This window comes from Aquarana catesbeiana, linkage group LG04, assembly GCF_042186555.1.
Source record: "Aquarana catesbeiana isolate 2022-GZ linkage group LG04, ASM4218655v1, whole genome shotgun sequence".
Lineage (NCBI taxonomy): Eukaryota > Metazoa > Chordata > Amphibia > Anura > Ranidae > Aquarana > Aquarana catesbeiana.
Genome location: NC_133327.1, coordinates 143,191,668 through 143,203,703, shown reverse-complemented (window position 1 = coordinate 143,203,703; position 12,036 = coordinate 143,191,668). Strand labels below are relative to the sequence as shown.

Genomic DNA, 12,036 nt, shown 5'->3' with positions numbered 1-12,036 from the left:
AGTCTCTGATTGTCTCCTGCAGTATGTCCGCAGTCTCTGATTGTCTCCTGCAGTATGTCCGCAGTCTCTGATTGTCTCCTGCAGTATGTCCGCAGTCTCTGATTGTCTCCTGCTGTATGTCCGCAGTCTCTGGTAATCTCCTGCAGTATGTCCACAGTCTCTGATTGTCTCCTGCAGTATGTCCACAGTCTCTGATTGTCTCCTGCAGTATGTCCGCAGTCTCTGATTGTCTCCTGCAGTATGTCCGCAGTCTCTGGTAATCTCCTGCAGTATTTCTGCAGTCTCTGGTAATCTCCTGCAGTATGTCCGCAGTCTCTGATTGTCTCCTGCAGTATGTCCGCAGTCTCTGATTGTCTCCTGCAGTATGTCCGCAGTCTCTGATTGTCTCCTGCTGTATGTCCGCAGTCTCTGGTAATCTCCTGCAGTATGTCCGCAGTCTCTGATTGTCTCCTGCAGTATTTCCGCAGTCTCTGATTGTCTCCTGCAGTATGTCCGCAGTCTCTGATTGTCTCCTGCAGTATGTCCGCAGTCTCTGATTGTCTCCTGCAGTATGTCCACAGTCTCTGGGTGTCTCCTGCAGTATGTCCGCAGTCTCTGATTGTCTCCTGCAGTATGTCCGCAGTCTCTGATTGTCTCCTGCAGTATGTCCGCAGTCTCTGATTGTCTCCTGCAGTATGTCCGCAGTCTCTGAGTGTCTCCTGCAGTATTTCCGCAGTCTCTGATTGTCTCCTGCAGTATGTCCGCAGTCTCTGAGTGTCTCCTGCAGTATGTCCGCAGTCTCTGGTAATCTCCTGCAGTATGTCCGCAGTCTCTGATTGTCTCCTGCAGTATGTCCGCAGTCTCTGAGTGTCTCCTGCAGTATTTCCACAGTCTCTGATTGTCTCCTGCAGTATGTCCGCAGTCTCTGAGTGTCTCCTGCAGTATGTCCGCAGTCTCTGGTAATCTCCTGCAGTATGTCCGCAGTCTCTGATTGTCTCCTGCAGTATGTCCGCAGTCTCTGATTGTCTCCTGCAGTATGTCCGCAGTCTCTGATTGTCTCCTGCAGTATGTCCGCAGTCTCTGAGTGTCTCCTGCAGTATGTCCGCAGTCTCTGATTGTCTCCTGCAGTATTTCCGCAGTCTCTGGTAATCTCCTGCAGTATGTCCGCAGCCTCTGATTGTCTCCTGCAGTATGTCCGCAGTCTCTGATTGTCTCCTGCAGTATGTCCGCAGTCTCTGATTGTCTCCTGCAGTATGTCCGCAGTCTCTGATTGTCTCCTGCAGTATGTCCGCAGTCTCTGATTGTCTCCTGCTGTATGTCCGCAGTCTCTGGTAATCTCCTGCAGTATGTCCACAGTCTCTGATTGTCTCCTGCAGTATGTCCGCAGTCTCTGATTGTCTCCTGTAGTATGTCCGCAGTCTCTGATTGTCTCCTGCAGTATGTCCTCAGTCTCTGATTGTCTCCTGCAGTATGTCCGCAGTCTCTGATTGTCTTCTGCAGTATGTCCGCAGTCTCTGAACCTCTCCTGTAGTATGTGTATTAATGTGCCCCTTTACTTGCTCAATTATTTGGGATTGCTCCACTGCTCAGTGAGAGGTAATGATGTGCATGAACCTCTAGCAACCAATCAGCAAACAGTAGTGATCTGCTTTAATCTCTAGCAACCAATCAGTAAGTGCTAATGATGTGCTGTAACCCCTAGCAACCAATTAGTGAGCACTAATAATGTACATTAACCTCTAGCAACCAATCGGCAAGCAGAAATTATGTGTTGTAACCTCTAGAAACCAGCCATTGAGCAGTAATAATAGGCTGTAACCTCTGGCAAACAATTGCAATCGCTGCGTGATCTGCTGCAGTAAACTGATTTTGAGTCTACCTGCTATTTTTTGTATGTCTCAGAATGGAGGGGGGGCCCCAAGAAAATGTTTGCCCAGGGCCCAATCAAAATTAAAGACGGCCCTGGGGAGAAGTAGCAACAAAGCGGAAGGAAACTGGGCGATCGATTGTTTATGAGTGGCACATGGACTGTTGATCACGTGAGTGAAAGCCCAAGGGAAACGGTACTACCAGAGACTGAGGGTTGTTAGTACACAAGTCAGTGAGATGGGCAGTGATGGCCTATGACTTTGGGTTCAGCAATACCCAGAGGATTCCAATCAGTCAAGCGGGAAAAGTTATTCAGAGTGACTCTTCTTTAGCTCAACTTGGAAGTACCATGCAGATGGGAAGTAGTGGCAAACAGGTAGCGGTGAAGCTGCAAGCACATATATAGAGATATGGACAGTTCTTTAAATGTCGCATAGATGAAGAAGTTATTCAGAGTGACTCTTTATCAACTTTTCTCTCTAAAAATCTACTTCCATCTTCCCTGATTTAAGAGATCATTTAAAGATGATTTCTTAACTATCCGCAACCGATCATAGTATTCCTGCAAGATTCATTTAAAAGATGATAATGTAACAAAAGAGCATCTCATAGGAAGTCCTTCTCCTATCCCAGTTTGTGTTGTTGAATAAAGCAAGTGAAAAAGCACTAAGGACTGTGACTTGTAAATCTATGGGCTGCGAGGGTTGGGTGGTAGACGTGAATTACAGATATAACATTTAATCAGCCGCTCCTCCGGGAGTAAGCGCTACAAATAAAATATAGGATTACCTTTGTAATACCTCTAAATGCATGTCTCCTTATTAGCCAGAGAAGTCTCCCCTGTGCTTCTCTCTGATATATTTTGTATGTGTTATGTGGGGCCTGACTTTCCATTGTTACAGCCTTTTGTAAAGAATTCTGCACCACTAAAAAAATCAGCCCCAACTACCATCCTGTCTAAAGCACCTTTAATAGCACTAATGCTGCCTCATTGGACATAACAGGTTTTTCTGGCTAATACGTTAAAAGTAGGCACTACATGGTATCTATTCTTAGGTAGTACTTTAAAATGGAGTACAGGTGGATGTATATTGTTTGCAGCATCCAATCAGAAATCTCTCCAATGGAGGCACAGACAGCAATTAAAATATTTTTTTAGTTGGGTGCAGGAAAGTTAGAACCATTGTTTTATTGTATTCTGCTGGGAGAAACCTTCTTCCTTATGTTCTCCTGGTGTGTGTAACCAGAACATGGAGTGAGGGGAAATATGTCTAACAGGAACACAATAAAACCCAACTGAGGATCTTACCTTCATTCATTATATCCCATCTTTAAACAATAATTCTGGATGCACTTAACAGCATGAAAAAAAAAAAATGTGCCAAAACATATTTGTGCTATAAAGTGACAATTCATGTTTTAATTTCAGTGTCATTGGCATATTGAAAATGTCATCAATATACGGTAAGTAAACCAAATCACTTAAAATTGCTAAGTTTTGCTAAGGGATAAAACATTTTCTGAAAGATAACAATAAGTCATCAATGCTAACAATTCATTTAAACAAATACTCTTCAAATTCCCATATTAATGTGATAATGAATACAATAAATTATAAATCATCTAAATATTAGATAGTTGTGATACGGTGTCCTCTGTAGTTAGACAGAAACAGCCCCTGTGACAATCCTACGAATGTGGGTATAAGATTTCCTTAATGTAACGCTGCTGTGATGGGAGACTCCTCGGGGGAGGACACATTCTTCAGTCAGTTTTTCTATGTCAGTGTTCCAGCATAAAACCGTGGCAATGACTTCATTTCTCTCATCTCTTCCACCCGTGATGAATATTTTATTACAACATGCAGCTATTCCACAACTCGCTCTTTCATGGCTAAACTTCGTCACCAGGCACCAGGTATCTTCCAGAGGGCTGTATGAATACAGTGCTTTCATTGCTCCACCTACAAAGAAACGTTATCAAGTGATTGGAAGCTAGCATCACAACTCATACATAACTTTAGAGGTACCCAGTTTTTAAACCAGCAGGAGCAGGTGGTTTGTTGGATTACCCAAGCTGAATACAGACAGCTGAACTGGGAAAATGCTTTCTCATGTTAATAGGTGTAATGTTCAATGAAAATTGATACCATTGCTGTTTGGACAGGAACTGAAATACGGCTTCCCTCTAGGAGCACACTGCAAAAGGATATTTGCTTATCTAGCAACATCAAAGAGGGCTAGATAAATGCATGAATGCAGATAGGAGAATTGGAGTGAGGCTATAATGGACTTATGGTACCATAGAGACATTTAAGATTAGTATAAAAAGTTGAATTTATTTAACATTACAACAACATATACAAATTAAAATAAGCTCTGTATATTCAAAAACAGTAAGGGCGTGGTTGAAAAAAACTAGTGTTACCAATTCACCCTATAGCAACCGAGCATGCTAATGTGCAGGTGCTATAGGGTGAACTTGTAACACCAGTTTTTTCAACCACACCCTTACTGTTTTTGAATACACAGAGCTTATTTTAATTTGTATATGTCTTAACATATGTTGTTGTTATGTTAAATAAATTCAACTTTTTATACTAATTTTGTATCTTAAACGTCTCTAATGTACCATTAAAGTCCATTGTAGCCTCACTCCAATTCTCCTATCCAAATTGACAGGACAAAGTTACCCTTTTTCTAATATCTACATAATATTTCTAGGCGTTCCAATTCTTTAAATGCATGAGTTCGTTAACACTTGACTAGTAGGTCCCCTGCCCCAAACCAGGACAGTAAGGGGTACTGAAAGGGGGAGACGGAAAAGACAACATTAAATAGTTATATAGTTACATAGTAGGTGAGGTTGAAAAAAGACACAAGTCCATCAAGTCCATCCTATGTGTGTAATTATATGTCAGTATTACATTGTATATCCCTGTATGTTGTGGTCGTTCAGGTGCTTATCTAATAGTTTTTTGAAACTATTGATGCTTCCTGCTGAAACCACGACCTGTGGAAGGGAATTCCATATCCTTGCCGCTCTTACAGTAAAGAACCCTCTACGTAGTTTAAGGTTAAACCTCTTTCCTTCTAATTTTAATGAGTGGCCACGTTTAATGAGTGGCCACGTGGCCACTCCCTTTCACTGAAAAGTTTTATCCCTATTGTGGGGTCCCCAGTATGGTATTTGTAAATTGAAATCATATCCCCTCTCAAGCGTCTCTTCTCCAGAGAGAATAAGTTCAGTGCTCGTAACTTTTCTTCATAACTAATATCCTCCAGTCCGTTTATTACCTTTGTTGCCCTTCTCTGTACTCGCTCCATTTCCAGTACATACTTCCTGAGGACTGGTGCCCAGAACTGGACAGCATACTCCAGGTGAGGCCGGACCAGAGTCTTGTAGAGTGGGAGAATTATCGCTTTATCTCTTGAGTTAATCCCCTTTTTAATGCATGCCAATATTCTGTTTGCTTTGTTAGCAGCAGCTTGGCATTGTATGCCATTGCTAAACCCATCATCTAATAGGACCCCTAGGTTCTTTTCCATCCATGCTTCCCCCAGAGGTTCTCCCAAGTGAGTAGATTGCATTCATATTTTTCCAACCCAAATGCATTATTTTACATTTTTCCACATTAAACCTCTTTTGCCATGTAGTTGCCCACTCCATTAATTTGTTCAGATCTTCTTGCAAGGTTTCCACATTCTGCGGAGAAGTTATTTCCCTGCTTAGCTTAGTATCGTCCGCAAATACAGAGATTTAACTGTTTACCCCATCCTCTAGGTCATTTATGAACAAATTAAATAGGATTGGTACCAACACAGAACCCTGGGGGAACCCTATTTCCACCCCTGACCATTCTGAGTGCTCCCCATTTATCATCACCATCTGAACTCGCCGCTGTAGCCAGTTTTCAATCTATGTACTCAGCTTATGGTCCATGCCAACAGACCCTACTTTGTACAGTAAACGTTTATGGGGAACTGTGTCAAATGCTTTTGCAAAATCCAGATAAATCCAAGTCTACGGGCCTTTCTAGATGGCAGCTCACCTCCTCATAGAAGGTTAATAGATTGGTTTGACAAGAATGATTTTACATGAATCCATGCTGATTGCTGCTAATGATACAATTTTCATTACTAAAATCTTGTATATAGTTCCTTATCATCCCCTCCAAGAGCTTGCATACTATTGTTGTTAGGCTAACTGGTCTGTAATTCCCAGGGATATATTTTGGCCCTTTTTTTAAATATTGGTGCTACATTGGCTTTTCTCCAATCTGATGGTACCATTCCAGTCAGTAGACTGTCAGTAAAAATTAGGAACAGTGGTCTGGCAATTACTTGACTGAGTTCCCTAAGGACCCTCGGGTGGGGTGCAAGCCATCTGGTCCCGGTGACTTAATTATGTTACGTTTTCCAAGTCTATTTCTAATTCTGTACTCTGAATACCAGGACCCCTGCTAGGGGACAGGTGATGCGATGATCAAGAAGTCAACTGGAAGCCTGGGACAGGAATGCACTTGTATAACCTTTTGTTTAAGATATCTTCACTGACTGCCATTACCACCCCCCCCCCCCCAACTGGAGGGCGTGTTTCAACTCTGCACTAAAATGAACAAAAAATGTAGAGATTCAGAGAGAATGCATGTTATGTGGGTGTTAAACCAGTGAAGACATCCTTCTTCCCCTGTTACCCCATTATCATTTTCCCTTTTCCCCTCTCCTTATTTATAACTGTAATGTATTTGTATCCCTATTGTTAGTAAATTTGTATCCCTATTGTTAGTAAAGAATTAGCTGTCCTTTATTGGAAGCCAGACACCCCAAACATAGCACATTTTACAATAGGTAACCTTAAAAACCTGATTTAGTTTCAAAGAAATCCAAGACAAATTATTATTATTATTTTTATTATTTTAACTAATGTAACCTGGCTCTACTTTAATATCAGCCTACAGTAAATTCATACCTGGAAAAGTAGGATGGGGCTGCAATTCTGCCTTGCATGTCACAGACCTGGCTAGGATGTTGCCTGATAGTGGTATCTGAATCACAAACCATTTGGCTGGTGAAACTGTACATGTATCTAATAGCTAAAAAAAATGCCCATTATATTGTTTTTCAAATGTATATCTGATATGCATAATATGCATAATTCATGTATGTTGTTTTATATATATATATCTATATATATATACACATATATGTATGTATGCCTAATCATTTTCTTAGTTCCTCCCAAGACCTCCTTCTCTCTAGCTCCTACGTCACACCCTCCCATGCTCGCCTCCAGGACTTTTCCTGAGCCTCTCCATCCTATGGAATGCCCTACCCCAATCCGATTATCTCCTACTATGTTTGCTTTTAGACGATCCCTGAAAACCCTGCTCTTCAGAGAGGCCTATTCTGCCCCCACCTAACAACAGTACTTTTATTTTCTCCATCAGCTCACCCCCCACAGCTATTAGCTTTTGTATCCCTTGACCCTCCCTCCTAGATTGTAAGCTCTAACAAACAGGGCCCTCTAATTTCTCCTATATTGAGATGTATTGTAACTACTGTTTGCCCTCATGTTGTAAAGTGCTGCGCAAACTTTTGGCACTATATAAATTCTGTATAATAATAATATACAGTTAGGTCCATATATATTTGGACTCATTTTTTGTTTTTTTTCAGGTATTTACCAAAACATATTCAAGCTATAGTTATATAATGGATATGGGCTGAAAGTGCACACTCTCAGGTTTAATTTGAGAGTATGCACATCCAAATCAGAGGAAGGTTTAGGAATTATAGCTCTTAAGAATAGCCATCCTCCCTTTTTCAAGGGACCAAAAGTAATTAGACAATTTAATCAAAAGCTGTTTCATTGCCTACTTTTGTGGGCTACTCCTTCATTATTTCTTCATCAATTAAGCAGGTAAAAGGTCTGGAGTTGATTCTAAGTGTGGTATTTGCATTTGGAATCTGTTGCTGCGAACCTACATTATACGTTCAAAGCAGCTGTCCATGCAAGTGAAACAGGCCATTGTAAGGCTTCAAAAATTAAACAAATCCATCAGAGAGATAGCAGCAACATTAGGAGTTGCCAAATCATCAGTTTGGTACATTCTGAGGAAAGAAGAACGCACTGGTGAGCTCAGCAACATAAAAAGGCCTGGACATTTACGGAAGACAACAGTGGTGGATGATCGCAGGATCCTCTCTATGGTAAAGAAAACCCATTCACAACATCCAGACAAGTGAAAAACACTCTCCAGGAGGTGGGCGTATCATTGTCAAATTCTACAATCAAAAGAAGACTTCATGAGAGCAAATACAGAGGGTTCACCACAAGGTGCAAACCATTCACAAGCCTGAAGAATAGAAACGCCAGATTAGACTTTGCCAAAAAACATCTAAAAAAAGCCAGACCAGTTCTTGAAAAGTATTCTTTGGATGGATGAAACTAAGATTAATCTGTACCAGAATGACAGGAAGAAAAAAATGTGGAGAGGGCTTGGAACAGCTCATGATCCAAAGCACACAACATCATCTGTAAAACATGGTAGAGGCAGTGTGATGGCATGGGCATGCATGGCTTCCAGTGGCACTGGGTCATTGGTGTTTACTGATGATGTGACAAAAGGCAGAAGCAGCCGGGTGAATTCTACAGTGTTTAGAGATATATTGTCAGCCCAGATTCAGTCAAATGCAGCAGTTTATTGGACAGCGCTTCACAGTACAGATGGACAATGATCCCAAACACACTGCAAAAGCAACCCGGGAGCTTTTAAAAGAAAAGAAGTAGAATATTCTGCAATGGCGGAGTCAATCACCTGATCTCAACCCAGTTTCACTTACTGAAGGCAAAACTAAAGACAGAAAAATCCACAAAGAACAAGAAGACAGCTGCAGTTAGAGCCTGGCAAAGCATCAAAAAGGAGGAAATCCAGTCTTTGGTAATGTCCATGGGTTCCAGACTGCAGGCAGTCAACCAGTAAAGGATTTTCAACAAAATAATAAAAATGAACATTTTATTTATGATTATATTCATTTGTCCAATTACAATTGTGCCCTTGAAAATGGGGGGACTGTGTATAAAAATGGTTGCAGTTCCTAAAATTTGCCTGTGTCCAAATATATATGGACCTAAATATATATATATATATATATATATATATATATATATATGTAGCGCCCTCTACTTGTAGGTAGGTGCTTTATTGTGTTTTTTGATAGTTTAGGATATAGAGACAGGTAAATTCAACCAGGCCTGTGTTCTTTGCTGGGCATGTTAATTCAGGGTTGGAAGTGTCAGAATAGAGGGGGGTGTGGCCGCCTACACTTGGGCTCAGAGATACCTTCTCTGCTTAATAGTGGATTCTGCTGGAAAGAGAGGATGGGCTGAGACCTGAGTGGCAGGAAACCCATGTGAGAGGACTGAACAATGGTTAATTTCTATGGTCAGAGGGAGGTCTCTCATAAAAAGGGGAGTCACATGCTCTGGGAGGGGTTTTTTAGTTTTTTCAGTTCAGGATTCAGAGTCCACAAGTTAGGCCCAGAGGCCCGAGAGTTCAGAGATCCCGGAGCCCTGGAGCCGGAGGAGAATCCAGGGGGCCAAGAGCCTAGGCCCTGGAGTAGAAGTCAGCATGTAGTCATTGAGGAACTACCAGACGTTCCCATGCGGGGGATGTACTGGTCAGAGGAGGAGGAAGTAGGAGCAAAGCGGCGGGGCTGGAGGAAGTAGGAGCAAAGCGGAGGAAGCTGAACTGGGTGAACGACTTTCTGTGAGTAGAACATGGACTGTTGATTGGGAGAGAGCAAAGGGAGTGCAAGCCCAGAGGAGCTAAAGAAGGACTTCATACTGTGCATCCAAGGAACGCAGTATCAAGCACTTCCAAGGGCTGAGGGAAGTTTGACATACAAGTCATGGAAATAGGCAGTGATGGCCTGTGACTTTGAGTTCAACACCCACAGGAATCTTAAAAGTCAAATAGAAAGGATTAGTCAGAGTGATTCTTATCTGTCTAACTTGAGAGTGTTGTATCATATAGAAAAATGGAACCAGGAAAGGATCGCCATAAGGGGATTGAGTAACAAAGCTACGGCTATAAATTAAGGCCCCACAAAGAACAGGGGAAAAAAAGGGGCATCTCATATACCTCACTGAATAGCCCCACAGATTTATTCGCAAATAAAGAAATATAAATCTGGAATTCAGACTGTTTGGTGTCATGTGATTGCATGGGGGGATCGGAAGCGGAGTGATTGGTAAAAGGTAAAAAGGTGTATATATATATATATATATATATATATATATATATATATATATATATATATATATATATATATATATATATATATATATATATATATATATATATATATATACACACATGCCAGACTCATCCACCATACCAATCGCTCTGTGTCTGCTACCCCTCTCTGTCAATCCCTCCACTGGCTTCTGCTCACCCAACAAATTAAATTCAAAATACTAACAATTACTTACAAAGCCATCCACAATTTAGCCCCCAGCTACATCATTAGCCTAGTCTATAAATACCAACCCACTCGTTCTCTTCGTTCCTCTCAGGACCTCCTGCTCTCTAGCTCCCTCGTCACCCCCTCCCATGCTTGCCTCCAGGACTTTTCCAAAGCCTCTCCAATCCTATGGAATGCCTTACCCCAATCTGTCCGCTTATCTCCTACTCTATTAGCTTTTAGACGATCCCTGAAAACCCTTCTCTTCAGAGAAGCCTATCCTACCCACACCTAACAACTGTATTATCATTTCCTCCATCAGCTCACCCCCCACAGTTATTATCTTTTGTTTTTGTTTCCACTTGACCATCCCTTCTAGATTGTAAGCTCTAATGAATAGGGCCCTCTGATCCCTCCTGTATTGATTTATATTGTAAGTGTACTGTCTGCCTTCATGTTGTAAAGCGCTGCGCAAACTGTTGGCGCTATATACAGTGGGGACGGAAAGTATTCATAGAAAGTTGTAGAAAGTCAACCATCACTGCAGCCCTCCACCAGTCGGGGCTTTATGGCAGAGTGGCCCCGACGGAAGCCTCTCCTCAGTGCAAGACACACGAAAGCCCGCATGGAGTTTGCTAAAAAACACCTGAAGGACTCCAAGATGGTGAGAAATAAGATTCTCTAGTCTGATGAGACCAAGATAGAACTTTTGGCCTTAATTCTAAGCGGTATGTGTGGAGAAAACCAGGCACTGCTCATCACCTGTCCAATACAGTCCCAACAGTGAAGCATGGTGGTGGCAGCATCATGCTGTGGGGGTGTTTTTCAGCTGCAGGGACTGGACGACTGGTTGCAATCAAGGGAAAGATGAATACGGCCAAGTACAGGGATATCCTGGACGAAAACCTTCTCCAGAGTGCTCAGGACCTCAGACTGGGCCGAAGGTTTACCTTCCAACAAGACAATGACCCTAAGCACAGAGCTAAAATAACGAAGGAGTGGCTTCACAACAACTCTGTGACTGTTCTTGAATGGCCCAGCCAGAGCCCTGACTTAAACCCAATTGAGCATCTCTGGAGAGACCTAAAAATGGCTGTCCACCAATGTTTACCATCCAACCTGACATAACTGGAGAGGATCTGCAAGGAGGAATGGCAGAGGATCCCCAAATCCAGGTGTGAAAAACTTGTTGCATCTTTCCAAAAAAGACTCATGGCTGTATTAAATCAAAAGGGTGCTTCTACTAAATACTGAGCAAAGGGTCTGAATACTTAGGGCCATGTGATATTTCAGTTTTTCTTTTTTAATAAATCTGCAAAAATGTCAACAATTCTGTGTTTTTCTGTCAATATGGGGTGCTGTGTGTATATTAATGAGAAAAAAATTGAACTTAAAGCGGAGGTCCGCTAAAAAAAAAAATAATAAAAGCCAGCAGCTACAAATACTGCAGCTGCTGACTTTTAATATATGGACACTTACCTGTCCAGGGAGCCCGCGATGTCAGCAGCCGAAGCTGATTCGTCCTTCGCTCTCGGCTGCTGCCGCCGCCATCCTCGGTAAGGGAATAAGGAAGTGAAGCCATGCGGCTTCACTTCCTGGTTCCCTACTGCGCATGTGCGAGTCACGCTGCGTGTCCTCTCAGGTCCCTGCTGTGTTCTGTGTCTCACAGAATACAGCGGGGGAGGATGGGGTAGGCGTCGTAAGTAGCATAGGTCACCGC

At 42.2% G+C, this 12,036-nt stretch overlaps 1 protein-coding gene across 1 annotated transcript in view; it reads right to left on the bottom strand.

Moving 5' to 3' along the window:
• Positions 1-1,407: 1,407 nt before the first annotated feature.
• The window catches only part of KLHL6 (kelch like family member 6), an 86,486-nt gene continuing 75,857 nt past the window's right edge, over positions 1,408-12,036 (bottom strand). Inside the window, exon 7 of the mRNA XM_073625822.1 lies at positions 1,408-3,811. Within this exon, the coding sequence (XP_073481923.1) occupies positions 3,510-3,811 (302 nt within the window). The 3' untranslated portion in view covers positions 1,408-3,509. The remainder of the gene's footprint in view (positions 3,812-12,036) is intronic.